Source organism: Boleophthalmus pectinirostris, unplaced genomic scaffold, assembly GCF_026225935.1.
Source record: "Boleophthalmus pectinirostris isolate CB_2022bp ecotype Guang Dong unplaced genomic scaffold, ASM2622593v1 HiC_scaffold_15, whole genome shotgun sequence".
Taxonomy (NCBI): domain Eukaryota; kingdom Metazoa; phylum Chordata; class Actinopteri; order Gobiiformes; family Gobiidae; genus Boleophthalmus; species Boleophthalmus pectinirostris.
The window spans coordinates 24585056-24611530 of NW_026571070.1; the positions used below are offsets into that span (position 1 = coordinate 24585056).

At 39.1% G+C, this 26475-nt stretch overlaps 1 protein-coding gene across 6 annotated transcripts; it reads right to left on the minus strand.

Annotated features, from left to right (window-relative positions):
• Positions 1-467: 467 nt before the first annotated feature.
• LOC110169995 (dnaJ homolog subfamily C member 13) lies at positions 468-23841 on the minus strand. Of its 6 annotated transcripts, none has more exons than XM_055150869.1 (57): positions 23648-23841; positions 20236-20316; positions 16212-16287; positions 15981-16130; positions 15074-15115; positions 14790-14990; positions 14497-14703; positions 14321-14416; positions 13912-14003; positions 13673-13839; positions 13508-13587; positions 13271-13440; positions 13140-13172; positions 12076-12175; positions 11882-11989; positions 11613-11768; positions 11479-11535; positions 11279-11400; positions 11061-11136; positions 10793-10888; positions 10574-10714; positions 10028-10042; positions 9305-9387; positions 9023-9176; positions 8836-8939; positions 8603-8762; positions 8474-8536; positions 8293-8394; positions 8083-8187; positions 7808-8010; positions 7619-7703; positions 7378-7532; positions 7230-7275; positions 7001-7155; positions 6691-6892; positions 6502-6617; positions 6337-6415; positions 6124-6259; positions 5838-6022; positions 5690-5764; positions 5502-5621; positions 4944-5339; positions 4742-4855; positions 4541-4657; positions 4290-4467; positions 4127-4218; positions 3949-4048; positions 3797-3871; positions 3597-3709; positions 3351-3520; positions 3134-3176; positions 2874-3047; positions 2617-2796; positions 2401-2541; positions 2191-2334; positions 2017-2116; positions 468-1382 (listed from the first exon to the last, which is right to left on the minus strand). In XM_055150869.1, exons 2-57 carry the CDS (start codon positions 20301-20303, stop codon positions 1285-1287), a joined length of 6816 nt encoding a protein of 2271 aa, XP_055006844.1. In that variant the 5' UTR covers positions 20304-20316; positions 23648-23841; the 3' UTR covers positions 468-1284. The 6 variants fall into 6 exon arrangements, with proteins under 6 accessions (XP_055006844.1, XP_020791266.1, XP_055006846.1 ...); XM_020935607.2 differs by having other exon boundaries at positions 10028-10045; XM_055150871.1 differs by lacking the exon at positions 13140-13172.
• Between the last annotated feature and the right edge of the window lie 2634 nt (positions 23842-26475).

Genomic DNA, 26475 nt, shown 5'->3' on the forward strand with positions numbered 1-26475 from the left:
TTTCTCTCTCTAATGGCATCAATATTTGAACATATTAGACCAAACAGTACACCATTGTATTTCTATCTGACATTATTTTACTTATAAATCAACATAGCTGACATTGTTATCTAGACAATGCCAGTAGACTCAGAAGTTTGAAAACAGTGGCTGTTGGAGGATCAAACATGTCACCATGTGTAACGACAATTTATTATTGAAGGCTTTAACTTGTAATTTCAAATGACCTGTTCTAATGATGCATGTATTGTGAGTGTGCTGTGTGATTGTTGCTCTTCTTTCCCTGTCCTGCAGACTGACATTAACTTGCAGAGGGACTGAAAATGGAAATTAGCCACGTGAGTAAAAATCTTTACGTATTAAGTGTTCATTAATACTTGCTGTCCCTTTACTTGGGCTCAAATAGTGAACTACACTCTTTACACTATGATGAATAATCATGCAGATACAAAAAATCCAAATAACAACACTGTGAGTTCCCTTTTATTCTTAAAATTTTATGTACAGGTGTGTTTGATTTATTTTTAATGTACATTCATATAGAAAGTATATATAAGCAATATTACATTGAACACAAATTGCACTAGTCTTTCACATGGATTCAACATCATTTGTCCTGTATCAGCAGAAGCATTTCCGTTGATAAATTGTTATTATTAATCACTTAAATATTCTAGTGCTTTCTGCATTCGGGAGAGGAAAGTTATTTTAAAATTGAGGCAGGTAGATAGCCTTTAAAGAGAGCAGAGAATGGTTTAATTAAAAAAGCTATTTGGTGGACTGACCCTACACATGAGCCACACAACCAAGGGTTCAAAGTCCTTAGAAGAGCAGGGCACATTTTATTCTTCACCTTCCATTCAATTTTCTAGACTATTTATACTGTTGGCAAATAGGTCCGATACACAGATGTGAGGCCAAGTTCACACAGTTAGGAGAGTGATTGGCCAATGATCATTTACTCTCCCAAAATGTGTTTTAATGGAAAAAGAATCTAGAGTAAAAAATATATTGATACAAAAAAGTAAACTCTTTTGTGTGTCATTGGGATAAACAAGAAAATCAAATTAAACAAGAACAACTGTTAAAAGGATTTGTTTTGAAGACATGAGTGCCATTTGGAAAGGCTGAGAGGAGTGGGACAGCAGAGGAGGTTGTCACAGTAGTCCAAGTCCTGCTCTCCTCTGGTTCTGTCTCCACCTCCTCATGGTGGGGTCCTCGGTCCCTGGAGCTTTGGCGGGGAGGCAGTCCGGTGCCTGAGTGTGTTCCACTGGGACGTGTCCATCAGCCTTGGTCTGCTATGTCGTGGTCCACAGGGGGAGGAACGCTGGACATAACTGTAGAGCCAGTGCCAGCTGTGAGATAGCCTGCTACTCCAGGACCTGAGGGATGCGAAAGATACGTAAGCGGCTTCACAGACATTGAAACAAAACACGTATGGACATGGATGACGGGATGATGTAGGAATGATATAGTTGAATGGGGAAACATACTATAGATGAAATTTAGTATAGTATCAATTGTACTAAAAATAGACCATTTTAAAGTTAAATGTTACTGTTATCTATATGATAAAAAATAAATATAGAGAAATACATAAATGATGATTACACTGACAGATGAGAAGCAACTGGAATATGGAAATGAATGGCAGTTAGATTGTGGTTGATGTCTACCTGCATTAAAGCAAGACAGAGGTGGGCAATGAGCCCAGTGGAGGAGTCTAGAGACCACCCCGCAGTGGGCTGCTGGCAGCCAGGAGAGAAGGAGTAGACACCCCTGAGGAGGAGGAGAGGTGGAGGACAAGGAGGAGGAGACAGCAGAGTCAGGAGGTTACAGAACAAGTTGAGAACTAAGATTAAGCACAAGTGAGGTGTGGGCCACAAGGTGATTTAAGGAAAAGGCAAAGGTAAGGCTTTAGTAAAGGCTTAGATAGGTAAACCTGCTGGGACTTACCTTTACCTTAATATTTTACAGTAATCCAAGTATCACACAATAACAGAAATGTTATTATACCTGTCAGGTATCCAGCAGTTTGAGAATCTGAGATGAAGAGATCGTGTTTCTGGTCTTTGAAAGCACTCCAGACCGAGGACTTTGCAAGAATTTCGTTAACCTGTAAAAGTTTGTATGAATTATTTGTCAGAACAGAAATCCTACACTTACTCATGTTGGAGATAGTTTTTCTACCTGCTCTCCATACTGCAGACTACGGGTCATGGACTTAAGCGCCTTTACAATCTGTGCCTTAGTCGCTGAAGGGTTATCTAATGTCTCCAGACCAATTCCTTCCAACAATTTCAAAAGGTATGGCACCAAGTCTACTCGTAGAGCCTAAGTCACAACACTCATCAATAATCCAGAAATGCTTAAATCTTTAACAGCCAAATCTTTTTTTACCTGTGCCACAAGTTCAGTTTGTTCTTTCTGAAACATGCGATTGAGAGCTTCACATGCCAACCCAGCCATATCGGCTCTGGACTTCATACCAGCCATTAAGGGTCCAATAGTCTCCAGGGCTGACATAGAACGTACACAGAGCTGCAGAAACAATTGAGAAAGTTGTCATGTGTGCCACTCCAAAAAGACTTATCAAGACAGCTCTTTCATTCTCACCTCATTGTCTGATAACACATGAATAAGGCGGATGGAGCTTTTGGGCACCGCATTGTTCTTGTGCTTCAGTGCAGCCAGGATGCGAGGGAGGTGGCCCAGTGGAGGCACCTGATCCGCCAACTGGGTCTGAGTACTAAAAAGGCAAACTGCTGCTGTGGTGACGGTCTCCAATGCTTCACCCTATGAAATAAAATGAAATGTGAAGTCAAGTAAACAAATGTCAGTTATGATAAATAGTGCTATTATGAGAAACTTACATTTGGGTTATTTTTCTCCAGCAGCTCTGTCAGAGTCTCCAAGAGGGACACCAGGAACTCGCGAGGCTTACGTAAGACCCAGCCCGGCTGAGCTATAAAGATACGCAGGAACACTCCACCAACCTCAAGTTCTCCCTGTCCTGCCCCATATGCAACAGTGAAATCCTCTGGCAACTACAGAAAATAAAAGAAAAGAGATTAGGATTACAGTTGTTAAAACAACTTATTGTGTGGTAAGTATAATAATGGCTTTCACTTACTCTCCAGTTCACATCAGGGTTGTCCTTTTGCTGTTTAAAGTGTCTGTAAAAAAAGGAAAAATATGCTTGTTTGCTTGTTTTTTTTCTTGTATTTTTGAAGGACTCATGCCAGATGCACACGTAACACAGATTAGGTGCGGTAGGGGACTCGTATTATTGAATAAGAACTATGTAAATGTTGGTGTAAATACTTAGTAGAGAATGAATGCCGTCTTACTCAAGCATCATTTCTCTGACAGTGGTGGACACAGTCTCCCTGGAGCTGTCATTCCAGATGAGCTCAGGGTTCTCATGTGTCCCCTCAAATATGTGCACCGCAGCCTCTGCATTGTCCCGCATAGCATCCATGAAGACGCCAGGGAGGAAGCGCATCAGGGTTAGACGAACCTGCATGTGAAACAATATTTAGAGAAGATATTTGGTAAAATAAATGTATGCATTTCTAGATTTTTTTTTCACGCACTTTAGGCCCGACAAGCTTGTCTGAGGTCATCTTGGAGAATAATTCCGCTGTTTGTGTGCGGACCTGGGGGTGAGTGCAGTTACAGAAGAGATCTAACAGGTAGATCAAAGCACCTGGCATATAAACATAATAGACACAATAAGCATACAATGCAAGTGCACATCATTGTCATGTTAAAAAGTAGAGCAAACTATACTCACCTTTGGCCATAGCCTCTTTGACAATCTTTGTGTTTGAAGTAAGTGCATAAAGAGTTTCCAGCACCATTTGCCTGCCTATAAGTTAGAGAGAAATGGACATTATATGTCGTACTGTTTCATTAACTGTAATTTTACAGAGTTTGAAATCTCACTGGAAGGTAATGAGTGTAGCAGCAATAGAAGATTGGACAATACGAGAGACTCAGCAATGTTGGTCACACATTCTTGATTTGAAGTTACTGTATTTACAACCTAGACAAGAAAGAACCAGTTCCATTTGCCAAGTGTTATAAGTTCAACAATGACATTAAGAATAAATCAAAAACATACCTCCAAAACAAGCTGCTGGACCCTGCCAGCTCCATGAACTCGCAGCAGAGAGAAGAGCAGTTTGAAATGCCCAATGCATTCGGTTTCTGATCCTACGGTGAGGGAAAAAAATTACATTGTTAAATAAGAGCCAACAAATATGTGCCCCCTTTTTCTGTCTCACCTGGGTTGTTCTTGATGACATTGCGGAGAGCCTCTAAGGCCATTTCAGCAAAGCGTAGCCTCTCAGCGTGCTGCTGGGACTCAACTTTGTTGCTCTGGCTCATGGCTAATAGAGTGTGCAGATACTGGGCTTGAGAGCCCACATAGTCCAAGAGACTGGCTGCAAAGGCTTTAGGGTACTAGAAGACAAGAATTGAAAAGTTTCAAAATAAACAATGATGATTGTGTTGAGTTTTGGTTTCCTCTACTCACTTCAAGAGGGAATGTTGGTTGTTCATTGTAAACCCGCACAAAAATCTCCCCCACTATCAGCTCTTTACTGTGGTCACCAAAGACAAAGTCTGCACCAAAGTGTTTATCATTTTCTCCCTTTAAAAACATCAAGGACAAAGTTATCAATACAACAGTAGAAATGTAGTACTAGACAGGTTTCTGAAGCATGAGTATTATTACCCTCTTGATGTTCCCCTCCTGCTGAGACTCCAGAAACTCCATCAGTTCAGCTCGTGTGCAATTGTTCCAAATCAGGTAGGGGTTTTCTGAGTTACTATTAAGTAGTTTTAAGACCTAAAAAAACAGCGTAATACAAAAAGTTTCATTAATGCATTGTAAATTGCTTAATTACAAAAGTTGCTTTCTTCTCTCCACCACTCACCTCAGCGGCAGTGCCTGTCCCCAGCTTCCGGGAGATATACGGTGTGAGCATAGCAGCTAAACTCTTGCGTATGGTTGGGTTTTCTGGTGGTGTGCCCTCTATGCCATTGGTCTCTGGGACAGGGCTGTTCCCGTCTGGGCTGTGGGCTGCGGGGTTATAGCCTCCCAGGCGGCTCAGTGCGATCAGGCTGAGCTTGGCCAGGCTGTTGGCTACTTCCTGTTGGTTTGTGTCCTGACTGGCCTGTACTCCGCTCTCCTCCAGAGTGTAGTCATAGTTGAAGAGATTAACCAACAGATGCCAAAGCACACCTGCATGGTACAGATGCGTCTGTAGGAAGAAGTCCACTGCAAAAGAGCTGACACACTGGACTGCCAAGGTGGCTGTTTTGGGAAGACCCTAAAAGGAGGGAAAAAACAAGTATTTTATATCGGTGTGTATGGAAAGGGAAGTTTGGGCCTCTCTGCTCAGACTGTTGCCTCCGTGGACCGGCCCCGGATAAAGCGGAAGAAACTGATAGATAATCATCATAAAAGCCAAATGTAAAAATGGACCACTTGCCTTCCCATGGTAGAGGATGTGGCAGATGTCTCTGATGATGTTGGGTTGTTCAATGATCTTTTCCCTGCACTCTTCAAACTGAGCTGCTACACTGTAGCACTTACAGATGTGCCCGCACACCTAAACAACAGAATTTTGTTTAGTACTGCACATGTGCACCGATTAAAGGCTGAACAAAATCAAAGTACCTGCACAGCCATGTCATCAGGTTTGCTTGACGCTGTCAGTACAGCAACACAACGGGACAAAGCTTCTAATAAAATCTGTTTCATGGTGATAATAATAGGTCAAATTATTTACACCAAATGCATAATGAAAAACAATGTTTTAACATACCTCAATGCCGTTCTCACGCCTTAGCTCCTCTGCATTCAGTGCTGAACAGTTGACCGTGTGAAAGGCCAGTTCAGCTGCGGCCGGGAGCAGAGGTGAGGTCTTAGAGAAGAGCTGATCATCATCAGTCTCCATTTTGATGGTTTTAATAAGCATGGGGTAACCTGCATATTTATAAGGCTCCAGTTCTGTTGGCATAAGATATGGTTATTATATTAATGTATGTTTAGTTTTAATTTCAAGATGAAAAATAAAATAAAAAATTGTAGAAACAGAGTAAGAGAAAAACCTTGTTTGTGGTGATTGAAAAGGATGCTCTGCGTTTTCAGGATGAGAATGATGTTTTCTGGGTCCGGTCCATCAATCACTCGTGCAGATTTTGTACAAAGGAACTCATAAGCTTTGTTAACTTTCTCGAACATGTCCTGAAATAACAATTTCACAGGGCTCAAATAAGTTTGCCTTTGTTTACCAGAAGACTTCTGGTCAAATCTTGACATACCCTTCCCTCTGGGTTCTTATCTGGATGGTATTTCTGTGCCAATCTGAAGTAGGCTTTCCTGATTTTACTCTCCTCATGCCTACAGATGGAAAATGTCATTGTTCAAATGTAATGTATGCATTAAGATGTATTCTGTGGAAGCACTAGACACAGAGAGACACTTACTGTCCCTGTCCTTTGGGGAGATTGAGGACCTCATATGCATCATCTACAGACATGGAGGGAGGTTTTTTCTCCACTTCTTTCTTCCAGGCTTCAAGTGTATCTTTAAGCAGTTTCACCTGAATATTTAAGACAACAACACTTATGAATGGGTTCAAGCACATTCATATTGTTTTATGAAACTAAACATACAGCATCACGAATAGGCCAGTTGGGGAAGCGGGTTGTGTCACACAGATGTCTGAGGTAGTAGATGTTACAGAACAGCTCATTGTCCAGCTGAGGGAAGCTGATGACTGGAATAGGACAATACTGGTACAGGGCCCGAGTGTTGCTCTGCAGCCTGGGACTGAAGTCAGCCACGTGAGCAGCAATCTTCTCTATCATCATACGCCTGAAAAAAAGAACAACATTTACCATGTAACACATTCAATAACATTACATACAGTAACATTCAAATACAATAGCTCTTATGTGAATTATGGAATCTATTTTACTATACCTCATCTCACTGCTCCAAATGGCCTCAGGAGTATCAAACTCTCCAAGAAAGATCTCAGAGAAGCGCTCAGCCTCATAATTTTCCAGGTAGCAAACCATGGCTTCGGGAAGGATGGAGCCCAGCACACTGCGCTGAACTATATCCTGACCTTTAGCCTAAGAAAATATTTACCATAGTAATTTTATGCAAATAAACATTTATGCAACACACTGGTCAAATCAGTCTCTACCTCCTCTGATCTGAAGGCTTGCTTCAGGTGGGTATATTTCAGGAATCTATAAAAGTAAGAAAACATTATACGCTATTGCAATTCTGTTTACAGATTTGTTAGCAAACTTTGAAACTTTAAGGTCATTTCTATATTATTATGGTAGTACCTTGCAACTGGCAGAACATTTGAGCCTGTATACATCATAATAAAGAAGAAAATTCCAGTCAAATAGAGACGCTGCAGATTGGGATTGTCCTGCATCACCAGATACAGGACATTGGCAACTTTCTCCACCAAAATTGGGTCAAAGGTCAACAAAAGCTAGAGAATAAAGGGCAAAGAGGTCAGCGTAAGTGTGCACGTGTTGGTGAAGGTTATTTGTATTACATTAATGTAACAAAAAATACCTGCACAATGTGGGGTAAACAGGCATTGTCACTAATCAACCTCTTAATTTTTGGCAAGGGCCGAATAATTGCATTATCTTGGTCTCTGTGGAACAAACACACAGTAAGATAAAAACAAACAAAAAAACCCAAACATTATAAGCAAAGTCCTCTATATAGATTTCGCCATAGTACTGATCCTAGTTTGACCTGCTGGGGTAGTAGGAGCACATGGTTATGAGCATGTTCAGGATGAGTGTGGCCAGATCAGACTCATTCATCACAGCCTGTCCGCTGGCCAGCAAACACCACTTCAGCTGTGGGATGGCCTGCAGAGGGCGCCACCCATCCATCCCCTGGGCCCAGCAGCGAGTTTTTGCAGTCAGGACACCTGTGTTCCAAAACTCATGCATCTGAATAGTGAAGAGTGGAATGAGCTTAGTTTATAACAAAACAGTAAACAAGAACCATCTTTTTTGATTTACCTCTTCAAAACCAAAAGGTCCTCTTCGTTCTTTGTCAGCATTACCAAAGTACCACTCTTTTTCACTGTCCCTTCTCATGTCGGGTGAAGCTTCCAGAACATTACTCTGCAATAATTCACAGTGATCACTTAATAATGAGGCAAAACAAGGATCATAATTTCCCCAACAATATTATTGATATTGTAGAGTAAAAAAAATGATATCTCATACCTGCAGGGGGACGGTTGCTCGACTGGTGTGGAGATGGGCCAGAGTCAGCAGATCCACCAAAATGCGCACTCCATTTGAGTCCATTACCTCTTTCACATTTTTCTAAAAAAATACATGATTTACATTTTTACACCAAAAAACTATTTGACCCAGTGTTAACTGTGATGTTTGACAGACCTACCTTGTTCAGAATAAGCTTGTTGAGAAAGAGGATGAGTCTATCTCTTTCCAGTTTGTCAGTACACTGCACAACACAAGTGAATAAATATTGATGTCCAGAGCTGCACTTCTATTAGGCTGTAATACTCACTCGATCCAGCATCCCCACAATATATTTAGTGTCAGTGAATGGACCAATCTCTTCATAGCATTTTCCATAGACTATTGCAAGAGCCTGCAGGCATAGGCACTTCATGGTGACTTTGGGCGTGAGCAGAAAGCGATGGTAAAGCTCATTGAAGAACTCATATCTACAAAAGAGGAAGAATCTTGTTAGAATATAAAGATACACTGAAACACTGATACAACTTTAGCTACACTTACGATCTCTTGATGGCACTCGTCTCCTCATTTTCATCTTCCTCCAAAAGCAGTCGCAGGTAGTAATCACCGATCTTGATCTCGTCCGAAAGGCAGTCATATTTTACCTAAACATATAATACAAGAACTTTGTTTATTATCGTTCTGTCTGGTTATTTCAAGACTATAATCTGACTCATAGTAGCAGCACCTCAAACTCCTGGTGGTTCCAGGAAATGACAGTGGCACTGCCAAGCTCCCGGTCCACGCCAAACGCTCGCATCTCCCCCTCCAGAGCCTCCCGCAGCTCCTCCCGGGTCTTAAGGTTCCAGATGAGGTTAGAGCGTGCATGGTCAAGTTGAAATCTAAACAGACATTAGAAATAAGGCCAAGTGAAAGTCAAAATTTATCATTGTTAGACGATTAAATAAAAAACAACTATTTTTGGATTACATTACGTCAAGTATGTATGTATATCAAACAAAAGCAGTACCTGTAGTAAAACAGCTCCCAGTTTGATTCGATTTTTATCCGCTGTCTTCTCTTCCTTAAGATCACTGGTTTCTGGTTGGGATTCTGTAATAAAAATATAGAATTAAATAAAGTAAAATTTTACAACCTACACAAAAATATTGTTCATATGCAGTCACGTTTTTAACGGAAGGAAGTTGAAATGGTAAGAACATAAAAAGCTTATGCAGACCAGAGGTGAAACATGTGAAAATGCCATTTGAAAGGTTAAAAGTGAAGAAAAGACAAACATACATTTAAATATTGTCATCTTTGAACCAAAAAAGAAACAGAATGGGATCCCAAAAATGTGTACATTCTGTTTTTGTCGTTATGGAAACACAATCCTTCTGCAGCTGAAAAATAGCCATTTTTAACAGCACAATTGACTGCATAATTGGTATTTGTCATTGCCCGATTTGACATTTTATGGAAAAATTATGACTATTCACGACCACTTCTGGACTTACGATCTGTAAATAAAAATAACTAGTATGTAGTAACTTGGCTAATATAAACTAGGAAGTCCTTGTGGGTAGAAAAACTATTGCCAGCATTACTGTCACTTTAAAGGTTAGACAGATTTAAACTGTGGTTTCCATAATGCAAACTCAAAACACACCCACTTCAGCACAAACAGATGGAGAATGCCTGATGGACAGAAGAATGCTTTAAACACTAGATCCCATTGGCCGCTCCTACTTACCAAGTTATTTCTGTCCTGCTGCATATTTTGACAAGAGAAAAACACAATGAGGGGATGAGGCAGAGACAACACAGAGATTATCGTTTCTTTGATAAAACAGATGAATTGCAACAAAACACAGCTGGTACAAAGGTGGGTGTACATTACTGATTGTCTTTACAATTTATAGCTTGTTAAAATACAGCGGTAAGCCAGCAATGAGCATGAAGGCAATGGGCACAATCAGGGGGGCTTTGTTGCAAATGATCTCAAATATTAATTATAAGCGTAGCCAAGCATGGAAAGCATTAAGGATGTCTAGTAATGTCCAATAGTAACTAAGTATAGTTAGTTCAATGACTACTTTGGTAAGGCAGAAATAGCAGAAAGAACAGAAACAGTTCCCAACATTTGGTTAAGAACATTATACAAACATTAAATACAGCCGTAAAATAACGTAACAAAAAGCTTTTTTTTAATCAAGCATGCAACAGTTCAATAATTTTATGATTTTGAGCAGTTCAGCACCTGATGCAGAAGCAGCAATATAAAACACATATGCCTCACCTCCTTCTGAGCGATGCCCATCTTATCTCTCCAGTGCATCAGCACTAGATCTGCCTTCTCCTTGGCAAACTTTTCTACCTCTTTGGCTGCTTTTCCTGCTATCCGCTGCCATTCAGGCACCTTGTTACGATTTAGCTGGTCCTACGATAAAAAAGAATATATTTTTCTGTAAAGTAAAAGTTAACAAAGTTAACCATTGAATAACTTATAGTAGAATACCGTGGCAAGTTTCAAGTTGTCTCGAATGTGCATTCTATCAACATCTTTTTCTGGAACAGTGTCGGCACTGTCAAGATAAGCCAGTAACCCTGTTGGCTGGAAGAAAGAAAGCAAAAGAGAAGCTCAAATAAAAATAAGACTAGCTCATGTCCAGTAGTGTGGCCTCATTTATATGAAAAGGTTTTAGATCATTAGTCACTACTGAAATTTGTGAACAAAATCGTTTATATAACATAAAGGCAGTGGTATTAACATTGATAAGACTTACAAGTATTCTTTTCAACAGGTTCATTGCAACAGGGTTTTCCGCTGTCCACAAACCAACTAAATGACGACTCAGCTGCCTGAAGGGAAAAACACAGTCATTTGTTGGAAAGGACGAAAAAGGAAACTAATAAGTCACAGCAGAACATGTTTGGCTGTTTACTCAAAACTAAATTTCTTACAGTTATTCTACTTCTCAGGGACTACTACAAGACATTTGACCTGTTTGTAAGCATTCTCTGGTCAGTGCTGACAGTAAACAGTGACGTGTGCAAATGTCTGGGCAGAGCTCCTTCACTTAGGGCCAGCTCCTGCATCTTTGTAGCAATTTCTTTGTCCCCCTCCTGCATCATAAAAACAAAGACACGTGTGTAACATGGATGTACCAGGTCTATCTGAGGGTCTATTATAGGCAGACCTACCTCAATAATGGCCTTCATCACCAGGCCTGCTCCTTTCACTATGGCCATAGAGGGGTGCTAGAGATGACAAGTACACATCAGTATACACAACAAGTAATACTAAATGACATTAGGACATGTTTCAAACTTTGCACCTGAAAAAGTTTAAATAAAGTGCGTCCATTGGAGGCGACCATCTCAAGCAGCATGTCAAATTGCTGTCCTTCAGTGGTTTCACTGTACGGTGCGCAGAGGGCAAAGGTCAGGAAGTCAAGTAAAGAGCTGATGACCAAAGCTCCTGTTCCATGGTCCTAGAAAACAAGACACATCAGCCTATGTCTAACTGTATACAGCATATTGCACAAGATGAGCAACTGAAATTCAAAAGCATTATAAGATAATTCATATTTAGTTTCAGATGTACCACATTAGTGATGAATTTTTCCAGAAGATTTTCCAGGAACTTCTTTGAGGACAGGAGGGAAGCTTTGTTTAACTGTTCTTGCCTCAGATCATAGTCGTCATGCATTGGCTGAAGTGATAAGTGACAGAGTCATCACACCGTGTAGGGTTAATCAGCTCTATATACCATTTGTGCACTCATTAAATCATACTTACACACATAAGTGCACAGAGCATGTCAATAGCAGCATGGGTCACACCATTGTTGTTCCTTTTTAAAGCTTTTACTGTCTTCACTCCCAGTTTTTCCCTAAATCTGAAAACATGCATACATTTAAAAGGCTGCTATACATACAGTACCACTTCAACAACACATAACTGGGAAATTGTCTTCAGAGGCCTGGGACTTAATGCAGTGACTTATTGCTACTGAAGGGACTTTTGTTTCTTTTGCTCACCAACAACAGCAACATTAAACTACAGAAAACTAAAGGTAACATTTGGCTCTAGCAGCAAAATGATTTAAACCATCTTAAGCTATGGGCATTTTGTGGTAGTTAAGAGAAACAGCCAAATGCCCAGCAATAAATCTTAGGAATCCTAACTAGGGTTCAGGAGTAAAGAATCAACAGTAAATACAGTTCCTCTCATACATCTCAGTGACCCGATGAAGGACAATGTTTATGCTTGTTTACTAAATAGCACAAATAGAAGTAATATAATATGTCGAACTAAGAAAGTGAAAACTGAATCATGATATAGTGGATCAAGGCCATACAGATTACATGCCTCTGAGAAAACCAGGGTGAAAGAAAAACACAGCAGAAGGTAATAGTCCTTTTCACAACAGCCAGGCTACTAGTGGTGGGGGATTCAGTTCTGTTTTGAGAAAAAAAAAGGTCCCTCTAATAGAGGGAGAAGAGCATTCTACTCAACTATATTTGGCATAAGAATTGATGCTCAAGCCTTATAATTAGTGCATGCAATTTGACATGATTAAATAAGAAAATTGTTTAGCTACAACAAAAGGGCTTAGCATGTTCATAAAGGTATATCTGCAATAGATTCCATTCAATTTCTTAACATTTATCCCATTAAATGACCAAGAACTGCCATGGGAAATAACTGAATCATTTGAACCCAAGTATTTTCTATGACAATCTTGACTGACTTGTAGTTGGATTTGAACAAACATTACAGAGCCTGGTTGATGTAAAAGGAATAGAACAATCCAAATAAGCAAACAGAGGGTGCACTGAGTTGCATGGATTCATATTTACGTTCCATCTGAGAGTCCAGACCCATGACCAGACCTTGGAATGACAGAGCATGCCGGTTAACAGCAGCTCACATTCATTTGCATTCAATGTATAAGCTATGAGAGGTGGTGGTGAATAAGTTGCATTCATACTTAGGGAGCTGTGTGAAGGCCTGGAACCCAGCTTTAGAGGCCACTAGGCGTCGGATGGCCTGGAAGTGGCTCTCCAGCTCACTGTTGACAGCAGGTAACTCCGCCTCTTGGGACAGAAGGGCTAGGATGGCATTGTTTATGAGCTTCTCTTTGTTCTCAGAGAACAGGCCCTGAGGGAGAACATCCAACATACGTTAGAACATATTTGGGTAGAGGAACAATCAAATCGAATCTTACATCTTGTGTCACAGCGTGTAAAACTCCACTGTATGATATGTTGGCGTTGAAGCGAAACACAGCATCAGCAAAGTTGCCATCTGAAAAAACAAACAAACATATTTTTGTTAGATGCAGATGACACTCTTCACATAATAGTTATTGAGACCATGGGCCCTGACTCACTGGGTGGTGCTGCCAGGAACCTAAGATGTAAGCTCTCCACCTCCTCGTCCACAGGCATGCTCAGGAGCCCCCATCTCTGTCCCCGCTGGGTGGGGGCCATCTTGACACACACATCCCTGTTGCCTGATGCACGTACTCCGTCAAGCAGGCTAGCTAATAAGGAGTCCCTGAAGAACAATGAGAATTCTCATTAGAAACCACATACATTTGTATTGAATATATTTTTATTAAGTGCATACCTTTCTGTGGAGGAGAACCTCCTAATCTGTCCTCTGATAAATTCAACCGTAAAAACCTGAGGGTTGTCAACATCGCAAATAAGTGCAAATACCTGAGGACAGAAGAAACCGTCATAAATACACAGGAGGGCAGTATTCAAGGTAACCTTTACTGAAGACTTATGTTTGCTATAACATAGTGTGCATAACACAGTATGAGCAGATTCTGTTTGTGTTCAAATCTAAAATAAAAGTCTAACTAAGATCTTCAGACCATAATCACAAGAAACAAGAGCAGATTTCTAAGATTCAATAATCAACTCTCAATGAGACCTGTAAACTTGCACAACAGCAGAAATCCATCTGAGTACCTTAACTGATAAAAGAGCATAGTGTAAGTAACTGAGTGTAAAGAGTGTATGGAGCATACCTCTCCAAATGGTTTAACTGTAACAATGTTATAAGACGCTGGGTCTCTCTCCACTAAACATGTTTCTGTTAGGGCCAAGATACGTTTCACAGGCTCCTGAGGAAACAAAACAATTCAAAATCATACATCTAACTTTTTTGTAATTTAAGTTTAACATAAGTAGACATGTTACTGACTGGATGGCGCGGGGTGATCTTCTGAACTACAAACTCTGCCAGAGACGTAATGCTCTCGTCTGAGCTGTACTTCCCCAGTCTGTCAGTCAGAAAGTCTTCAAAGGTCAGGGACTCCTTTCTCAGACGGAGCGTGATGCCAATAAAATTCCCTGCATGTTCTATGGCGCTGCGGATGATGTCATCTCTGTGCTCTGAGGCAAACAGATGCTACCAGAGCGGACAACCAATATATAACCAAGGTTAACAGCACTTATCAATGAACAACTGATTATATATGACATATGAGTCCTTACAAGCCTGCTGAAGCCTCCATGAAGGATGCAGAACCCTCCTTGGTAATCGGACACCTCCACAAAGCCCTCAATATTCCGGTAATCATAAGAGCAGACCACTCTGTTGGTCTGAGGATCAATCTGGTCAATTCCGCCTGGTGTTACTTCTAAATTCACAGACTTTCGCGTGTCACTCCAATGATGTTTGTAGCAGTTGTATCGCTGTTGGGATTTAAGGCAAAGAACATTACACAAGTTACAAGATACATCATTAGACTGTTAATACAATTTTATAAATCCCTTACCCTGCCAGTTATTTTTCCTTCTGAAAATTCTGTTCTGAATCTCTGAAAAAGACAATTTTATTTAAGTTATTCATATGCCATTAAAACTTGAACCATTTTGCAGCTATTAGTCATCTAATTGTAAAAGGTTTTTATTGTCAGCGAACCAGGAGTAATACTGCGCTGTTAGCATGGTAGTTGTTATTAGCATTAACGGGACTCCACAAACTCCACTATGACCTCTGAAAGTGTGAAAAGCACTTATAAACTCGATTAATAATTGCTATGATTGCATTAGAAAAGTAAGGAATAACTGTAGACCTGTATACGACAAATGTTCTTTTTTTTTTGTTTGATGAGATAGTACTGGCATAAGTATAACAAATATTGATATCAGTTAAGTGTCAGTTTGTAGGGAAAAAAATGTGAAAAGAAAGCACAAAAACACAGGAAGTAGCAGAGTTCTAAAAGAGAATTCCTCTACTAATGTCACCAACAGAGCAGGGCCTTGCGTATTTGTGCGTAAAAAGCATTTTTCTGGCAGATTAAGCATTGGTTAACAAAAATGAAGGCACTGTCTTCTATTTTTATTTGCCTAATCTACTAGATCTATTAGTTTTGGCATTTGTTAACATTGTGGTTGCTAGGTAACAGAACTGGAATTACTTCTATGTATGTCAACAAGAAATTAAATAAAAAATAGACAAAAGTAGGCCAAAAACTTAGTAAAATCTTAAATATAATTATGTTAACTATATTTAATGAAAAGGTAATCAGAACTTGTGACAGGCACAGCACCAAATAACCCAATTACATATCAATAATTAGCTTGTCATTATATAAAATAGACTGTATAGTATGCTCCAAAACACTGTATGAATGTCGCCCTGCACAGCATTGGCTAATGTGTGCTGTTAGCTCGGCTCACCAGTGCTTCTGTGAGCAGCTCTGTGCGGTGCTCTGTGGAGAACTTGAGTGTTTCAGACTTCTTGCTTGTGCCTTTTCGGAATGTGAGGTTGAACTCTGTCCCCTGTCCCTTCCCCACGGGACAGATGCCGCAGATGTCCCCATAAGGCCACTGAAAAAAAGACATCAAACACAAAGACGGTAAGTGGAAAACTACATAGCTGTTAAATCTAATACATTACAACAGGCTAACCTGATTTGTTACTTCTAATGTTGTAGGATTGTAAGTTGTAATGCCATGGGTGCCCACGGAGAATACTCGCTTGTACCTTGAATACAAAAGGCAGGATTAGTCATAATACCACAAGCAAATAACAATGAGTGTGGGAGAATATAGAGAGTAGTGTCATGACTGAAAGTACAATTCAAACATTTATTTTCACTAAACAATGAGATTATTTCAATTCCAAAACAAGTCCACGCATGACAGCATTTACAGTCCGTATCTCGATGATGTCATCTCATATCCAGCTTTATTGTGTCTGAGTCAGTGCACATATTTTTTCTGCTTTATTGTTATAACATTTGAAGGTATAGGAATGATCACATTGTTGAAGGGGGTGGTCTGTCTCTATTCAGCTTTCAGGTTCCTGTTTATAGGCAACATTTTGAGTTTTTTTGACAATTCAAAAGATGAAATAGTTTGTTTGGTATTGTTAAATTACTATGGCAACAGTGCAAATTTTTCATCACTCTGAAACCCATGGATAATAAACAGCTACTAATTGTATTGCTGCCAAGTGTCCAGAGATATGACTGGTGTTACTCAGCAACTACCAACTGCATTTTTTATTTGATTTACGGTTTAGCAATTTTCATTAGATTACCATAAATGTGGATCTGATCTGTAACTTGGCCTGTTGACATCACCGGCCTGTCTCCATATATATATAGTTTAGTCTAATGCCATGCTAGGGAACATTCCAGACAAAGCTATAATATCTCAAGCAGATGATAGACCCTCCACCAGAAAAGTGTGCATAGTTCACCTTTAACATCTCATATTTAGCTTGGCACATTCACTTAGCCCACTATAAACCTCTGATATATTTGCATTAGTTATAGTAATAAACCAATTAGTCCAATACTATACTTTTGAATTTGATTTCGACACCAATACTCAATAGTGATTTTGAATGGGAATTAAAAATAAATAAATAAATCATAGCACTTTCTATTATATCACCATGTGGTTTTATATCTGTGTAATCACTCAGTGGTCCAGGTAGGTTCCATAGTGGTTTATGGGAGTATACTAGTCTATGGTCTGGTCTTATACTTGTGCTGATACAACACAAAATCATTCTAAAGCTATTCAGGAAAGGTTCATTTCTGTCCTGTGAAAGTGACTTTTTTGGTATCAATTCCTGCTCAAATCTAATTTCAATACTAGTTCTAGAATAGATTAGAATCTGTTTTTCGATATTTTTGACAACCTTATATAACCAATACAGTATACCTGAGAAGGCACAACCTCTTCACAAACTACATGTAAGAACGATGTAATCAGAATTCACATGTATGTCATCTTGTGTCTGGTCTATACCTGGTCCTATTCTTCACGTCTCAGCCTTGGTGCTCAGAGCAGGAGGCATTACAGAGTCAGCACAACGCTTGTTAATTATTCATGGTCTGTGGGCTGCCTTTTTCCTCTCCATTCTATCTTAGTACATTGCCCAGTGACTATCCCACCTGCAGCAACTCAATCATATTCTTATACAATCAAGCTAATTAGTCGTAATGTAAATCCTTTCTAATGTTTGCATTAGATAATTAAAATAAAGTACAATATATATATATATATGTGAAATTCAATAGGTTAGATGTGAAAAACACGGTCTAGAGAACAAGGGTAAATAAATCTATGGGAGATTTACAGATTCTAATCCACAAATGTTGAACCTTATCTTTATTTGACAGAGATTGGCTTCACAAATTTATATTAATCAAAGGGCTTTAACTGTTTTCAACTCTGGCATTAATCAAGTCTTTGCGGTTGAATAATGACACCACTTTCTGAGGCTACTGTGACAAAAAGATTTCACTTTCGTTTTCTTAATACTGACAAAGAAAACATTCAACTTTATGCCATTTTTTTTTGTTAGTGTGGATAAGCCCAGTAAATACAGATACAGATATTCAGCATAAACCTGGCAGCAAACTGACAGTTAAACAGCTCATTCTACCACAGCATTCTGACCTGTCCTCGAGCTGAATTTTAAAACTGTGAGTGTTTTGAAGTCACATGAATGCAACCTATTAGCTTAATTGTCTGTGCACATAATAGAAACAGAACTCATGTAAATCCTTTTTTATGTTCACAATAGATTATTTTCATTCTAGATTATATGTAAAATTAAATTACTTAGATGTGAAAAACACTTTAACAGGTCTAAGTCATCTTCTAGAATTTGATGACTGAATCAAAATTTCAGATGCTGGGCAGCTTCTGATATAACTATGGGAGATTTACTGTTTTTCGAAAGAAATGCACAAATTTACTATATTAATCTATGGCTTTAACTCCTTTTAACTGACATCAGTCACAGCTTTGTGGTTGAATAATGACAACAATTTTTAAAGCTATTGAGAACAAATAATTGCACTTTTGTTCACTTATGCCAATACAGAAGGCATTGAACTTTGTACCAATTTTGTTTCATGAAGATATGTCCAGTAATTACATAAACCATTAAGCAAAAAACTGGTAAAAACCAGGTCTAAAGCATTAGACAAAGCAAATTGGACAATACTATTCTGACCTGTCTTCCAGCTTGTACAATAGCCTCCTCTTCTGCAGAATATTTCATAATACATTGCACATCATTTGGCAACTTCCTGACTAAATCTCTTAACCACTGCATCTCCATCTTAAACAGACTTTCACATCAGAGAGTGCTTTCTCCAACCAAATGTTTAGACTATAAAGCCAAACTGTATTGAGCAAATTCAAGTTATACTATAATCAATATATTAAGTCTGATATTAAAAACTAAAAGAAAATCTAAATATAATATTTAGCCAAAATGTGCACTCTTGCCATTGAGAGGCAAAAATACTATGGTATGCAAAGGAGATTCAAAAAAGTCTTGTATTTGCATCTGTGAAAGTGGAGAAGTAATGCAGATATATGATCAATTACATAGACAGCCGAGTGCCTTTCATTTAGAAGACACACTCAGACTAATCTAATACTCCACACTAGTCACAAGGCTTTAATTAAACAGGAATGAGATAAGAGCAGAGGATAGTAAAAAGGTGACTCTTATACCATCCTGCTACAAACTATTGCAGTAAAATCCTCACATCTACACACTGTATCACATAGTACGTCCAACTATCATTATCCACATGATGCTCTGTTGAGGGCTAGAGCTAGATGGCAGCCCTGCTTGAGTTACATGGATCCAGGCTTGAGCTAATGGGACAGTACATTTAGAAAGCAGGTATTGGTAATATGATCTGCCTGCCTCCCTTGGACTGGTTCATTCTTCTCAGCAGAGCATCATGTCACAGCTAATTTTAGGTCAAATGCACAATTAGAACTACACAAGTATATTTATTAGTCTACATTATTATCCAATACTTAAGCAAAATTTTAGTTACATAATATTTTAAATAGATCAACTTGAATTGTAAGTTAATTTAAGATAGACTGCTAAATCGTAAAAGGTTACATCATATATTTAAACATGAAGGGATCTGTGCTTATTTTGCTGTTGGGTTTATTGTGCACTGGAGCTAAACAACTTATCTCATGGATCAAAATATTTTAATAAAGTGAAATCTAGTGGTGAAATCATTAAATTTTTCTAATTAGTTCCACTGATCCAAACGTGTTAAAAGGAAGTTCAATTTGTTTTAGTTTTGTGTAGTACAAACCACTTAAATAACAACTTGTGTGACTTTTACGCTACAAATTATCTTCATAGTTATTTATGGTTTGCCATCCATTCATAAAATGTATCCTCTCTTCATATTCAGTTCAAAATAACGCTCCACTCATCTCACTGCTGCCATTGTCTGACAAAGCATTCACTACACATCTTTTCCTTGCAAAGATAAGGAAGTCAGTGTAATGGAACCGCCTCCCTTATGGTAAAACAAAAAATAGCTAACGTAGCTCTGAAAGCTGACACAGATTATTTGAAATAGGCAGTAAAACTAGACCTGAAATCATATCTGGATATTTATTGTGAGATAGTAGTGTCTCTTACTTCCCCCTCCAGGAGTGTTTGGTGGTGTAGAAACAGGCCAGATCTTTGTTGTCCTTGACGACGTTCATCTTTTCACAGGACCTAGAAGACAAAAGTGTTGATCAAAATTAGCATATAAATATCCCTGTGCCCTGTGGTTGATTTTTGATAGTTAGAAGGGCTATAAAAACACAGATTTACAGCCAAGCTTCAGCCAAAACCCCATTATTGTTAAAAATGGTTATGTGATATTTTTAACAATATATCTATGACCCAGATTTTTTTTTGTTATTACAAGTAAATATAAAGCATTGGGGGGAGATAAGGGGTAGATGAAAATGGCAATTTTCTGATCACGCAAGCCTTGGACTGGAATTCTCAGAAACATAAGATAAAAGTTAATTGTTAACATGAAAACTCACAATTCATGACATCGAAAGATGAAACAGAGCATTTTGAGCTTTGGAGATGTAGATAGACTAATAATAAAAAGTTATTCAGACATGAGAGAACTGAGTAAAACTGTGGGTATGTTTTTGAGGAGGTACCTAAATTAAAGGCTTAAAGTTCACAAGAGTCACTTTTGCATAATATAGGACCTATAATACAACAAAAATTATCTTGGTTAATTCCTGAGCACCAGAAGTGTCTCTTCTTTGCACCCTGGCCCTCACACGCATAGTCAGACTCAGGTTTATGTAACACACCTTTTAATGTACCACCACACACTTCACACACTCACTCTACATACTGCGTCTGGAAGGTAAAGTCTCACAGCAGCCTCTCAACAACCCGTGACTGAGCGATTCTACAGCACATGTTTAATATAAGCCATAGAATATCCTGACAGACTAAAACGCATGATCAATCCTCCTCACATGAACTGTATCTTCACACATATATTAAACAGACATGCCTGCCAGGAGAGGAAAAACAACCTGCTGTTCAGAGCCTGAGGGAAGGAGTCATCAAAACAGCTGATGACTGGTCGATACACTGCTGCAGAGCCTGTGTGCGTGTGTGTGTGCGTGTGTGGGTGGCCTATTGATCACTTTGATAGCAACAGACAGAGCTGTATCAAAAAGACCACATGAGAAGACATTGTTGAAGTTATAATAGAACTGGGGGAAAATGACAGATTTTTATTTTGGTTTCTCAAATTTTTAAAGATTAAATTTCTCTTTTTCAAACTGTCTTTTTTGTAATTTTTTTGCTTGCAGATTAGAAGATATTCCACTGACAACCAAAACAACAAACTAACTAATAATATTATTATATCATATTAGGGATACCAGATATAAGAATACAATATGATATTACAAAGGTTAATTTTCTGTTAATGGCACCAACCACTACAACTCAAATTTATCAGTCACACAAAATCTGCAATATAGAAAACACTTTGTAACAGGCTTTTACAAAATATATTCTTCAATTCAAACCCTGTAATTGGTTCTATGTCAACTAATCGATTCCAATTTAAGCGTGCTTTGGTAATTGACTTTTGGGTGATCAAACAAGCAAGACAGTTAGATTCACATTTCAGCAAGAATGGGGGGGGGGGTAAGATATGTAGACCACTTTAGTGTGCAGAATCAAGAAGCCATCACCAGACACTGTAGGCATTAACAGAGACTGGGCTATTCTGCTGTGAAGTGAAAAACAAAACCTGTTCCTATACAAGCAAATTAACATTGTATTTATATAAAAATCAACAATGACAAGCTATTAAACTAATGTGTGAATAAATGCTCAGGTCTAGCCCTCAGTGCAGTTATTGCTAACAGCTGCACTGATGAGAACCTGTGTCAGCATTCTGCCAGGATCCGGGAAAACTCACACTCCACTTTTCCTTCCTCTCCATCGTAGAAAGCAAATAAGCAAGATACAGGAGACACAAATCCAACCATAATGAGCTCTCTGTGAACTCTAGACACAAAATGAACATATGGCTCTGCTTATGTCTCAACGGTTTGACAGTAATCCTCTGCAGTTGCACACGATGACTCCTCTTTTCTTGGTTGAATCAGGAGGCTGAGTAAAGCAAAGGACAGGGGGTTGACACAATGTACAACAGGAGATGTTAACAGCCAGCAGAGCAGAGCTAGCCCCATGCTGCTGCCGGAGAGGCCACTTTGATTATATTACTGTGTGGGGAGTGTAAAAAGGACTGAGGCAGACTTCTGTGGAGTCATGTGACCAGCCCTCCTTGTACTTCCTGCCTTTATGCAGATCAATAGAAAGTAGGGCTCTGAGGTGAATACAAAAGAAAAACAGTGAAATGCATTATAAGAAAGCATTCACAAATATATGACATAAAAAACCCAAGAGTATTTATAACAGTTGTTTTAATATCACCTCTTTAGTAGGGCTGCATTTTAGAATAACAGTGTAAAAAAAGACAAAGACAGCAGTAATATTAAAACACAATTGCAAAAAATAATAATTAGTTGTTTTAATCAATAATAAACTTCAAACATAATCTCAAAGCGCCATAGAAATTATTGTTTGTCAACTACTAAAATAATCATTAGTTGCAGCCCTACTGTTTTGTATAGCCTAACAACATTTAATCTAGAAGACAACTATCATAACAACAAGTCGTATTTATTGTAAAATAGAAAATAGTCAAAGCCTCTCTAAGTGCAAAGGTTGAACTGTCATGTGCTGTGACATCACTTGGCAGCGGTAATGATGCATTTTAATTGGCACTAGTTGGTTAACCAATATCTGAAATAAACTACATAGCATGTGACAGAGGAAGAGAAGGCTACCACAACTGGACCTTAATACTATTAATATATTTCTATGTACTTCATTGTAAACTGAAGCCAATGCATTTACTTCTTCTAAATGCAAAGAAACGTGCAGGAAGTTACTGTACGTGAGTAAATTTAGGAAGTAAACCAGTAGCCCTCCACACAACGTATTGTAATAATGCACAACGCTAACGTGTTGATTGAAAATTCATGGATGGCTTTAAAATTATTCACCAATCGGACTGTGGCTGAATGTTCCCTGGCTCGCCTTGTTGATCTGTCAAGTAAATCCATGATCAGGAGGAGTATTAACGCTCCTTTCCTCTCAAACTCTGCTTCATTACAACAGGCCTACGCGATCCAATTGTATTCAAAATACACGGCGACATTCGTGTCTTTACGCTGTTGTTTACTCCGGTGCAGGATGTATTTGACAACTGCTTACGACCGTTTGTTTGCTAAATGCAGATAAGGGGCTGTGGCAGAGGCAGGCGATTGCTACTTACTTAGGCTAAGCTATCCAAAGCTAGCCCCCATATCCAGGTTTCCAGGCAGAAGAGCTAGTTAGCATTAGCAACAGCAGCGGCAGCAGCAGCAGCAGCGTCCAGTCAGTCAAGCAAACATTGAGAAGATAGCTAAAGGCGCAAGTGGCAAGTAGCGGAAGATGTGTTTACCTGCAAAATAGCTAAGGGGTGTCTAGCGTAGCGGTCCCTCAGCCCCCCACCCTCCTCTCTGGGTGTAGCTGGTGCTTTTCAGTTTTCCCAGTCTGATGCTTGCTGTCTGAAGGTGTTCAATTACGCCGTATTCCCCCCACAACGCTCAGGACGCTGCCATGTTCCTGATAGCGCAGGAGCCCGGAGTGCGCATGCGCCGCGGCTGGCTGTCATGCGGCGGTCAGCTGATTGGTTTGTCTCCGCACTGACTGGCTGAGAAGACCCTGGATCTGATCGGTTTTCCTGCTGTTTATGTATGGCGCGTTTAATGCAATCACCTAAACAGACGCATGGGTAGAGCTTTCTGAACTAATGCTAACCCTACTGCTATCTCATTAAAACGGCAAACTCACACTGTTTTGCAGTCAGAGGTAAAAAAAAAGTAAGCTGATTGTGCCCTCTAGGGTCATTACTCTGCAATAGCATGTTATAGGTTTACGTTATCATTTCAAACCTAGCCCTATAGGTCACTGATCAGGTTACTTTAAGGCACCTGTAGTGTAGCACTCAAGTTTCTGCTTGTGAAAACTACATTATTGCTCTCAAGTAGACTATAACGCAACATAAGCAGCCACTGAAACCAAATGGTTGAAAATAATAAATACTGTAAACACAATAAAGTAACATTAAAGCAAGGGTATAGATCACGACACTTATTTTTCTTACATGAAAACGTTATTCGCAAATAAGTATATTGTTTATGTCCAAATTAAAGCAAATTTCCAGTGAAACACCAATACAAATGCAGCACAATAAATTAGTCCCTCGTGCGTAGCTATAAATCACATGAGGGTAATGCAAAATGCTGTTTCTGAGTACTCACCGGGATTGAAGGTAAAGGGGAAACATTTTGTCTGTTGTCACGTCCGGCTCTTGTACAGTGAATTGGAGCAAGACTGCACAGAGTGGTCACGTTATGAGGCATCTGATTAGGGGACTAACCATGCGCTGCCCGTTAGTCTAATTCAATTAGGGCTTGAGAGACATAAGAAAAATGCTTCTCTTTTTAAGTTGGCATTCATAAGAATGTTGGTGTACAGTATGACAATATGACATGAGCATGCAATGGAATGTTTTGTCATGCTTATTTAAGTAGCTTTCTTATAAACCACTGCATGAAAATCAGACTAGATTCAGAGTTTGAATTCTGTGAATACCACAAAAGTTCAAAGAGGTCAATTAATGTCAGATGGAAGGCGCATACACATGTATGAATCGTTGCCTTACTGAAGGCCTAACTGTGACATAAACATAAAGGGTGAAGTCAGGATAGATTTGAACCAATGTGGTTACAGAAAAAAAAAAAAATCTTATTGGCATTCTTGTGGTGTTGTATTTTTTCATCAAGTAGTTTTGTGGATGCCATTACTGACATAACAGCTGAGATCCCCCCACCAATATCTTCATCTTTGTGGTAAACAGACTTTGACGGTGTTAGTTGTCCTGTTAACACGCAGGTTTTAAGCAAGAAACTTATGGGTGCTGTTCTTGTCTACTATACAGCAGTCAAGCACCACAAGGTGTCATGCTTGTCTTAAGTTCTGCTGTACTGCTGCTGCAGCCTCAGACAAGTCAATGTGAAGAAAAGCACATGAGCACATTTAAATTTATTTTATGAAAATATTAATAATTAGAGTTTATTAAAATACTGCAATTTTTACAGTAGAATGTTAAAACTGCAGCCTTTTAACCAAGTCCTTTCAACCAAGTTTGTGTAACATAGTTGAAAGGACTTCTGTTTTCTGACTCTACATAGAGTACATGTTTGTGGTTATCATAAAGATTAACACACTGGGCCTATCTGACTTACAGAACCTGCATTTTTAAACATTTGGCAAAATATTTTCATATAACAGTAGCAGCCTTCTGAAGCCTGAAAACAGTACAAGCAGCAAGTCAATACAGGCTTATATTGGACAGTGCTTCTGTAGGAGTCATCTTGATGTAATTGTGCAAATGGTTGTACTAACTGAATGCTTCTGTAGTTTGGTGTTTTTCATTTTTATTTTGGTAGATTATCTGTGGTATGTCATGGGTATGATAACTTTGTATTACATAATACTTACCAGAAAAGCTTTAAGTTAAGTGACTACAGTAGGTTATAGGCCCACATAAAATTACAATTCGAAAACTTTACTCCTCCAGTGACCATGATACTAATAAAAAACTAGCCAACATCTTACTGGTATTTTCCAATTCTAACATGAACACTGAAAATTGTATTTGCTGGATTTTTTTTATTGTCCGTTTGTTTTACCAGTGTTCTCCAGGAACATTAGCCTATCTATCCCTACTTCAACTAACTGTTTCTACTAGAGTAGAGTATCTTTGTACCTAGAGTATCTGCGAGTATCTCTCGAGTAGATCACGTCCATGCCCTGTTACTTCCACTGCAGACACACAGTCATCATGGAGACCAGGGAGGGCAGTCTGTACAGGCCCCTCCATACAGCACTGCTCCTTTAGGCACATTGACATCAGAGGAACCAGAAGGAGCACTGTCGTGGTTCATGCCTAAGAGGTAGGCTGTGCATATTCATGCATTTGTTCACTGACATTGGCAATACAACTTTCTTCCTTTTATTTTGACTTCTGCTGTGGCTGGTCTTGTCATTCACAAATCTAAACACAAATGTCTGCTATGGGACTAAGGCTGTGAAACACTAAGATCTGGGCAGAACAACATTTAAACCAGTCTCCAATATTTAGTTTAATAAAACAATAGCATTCATACAGGGCACCTTTAACAGCAATTGTTAGTCTCCACGGAGACGTGTAGTATTGCAGTA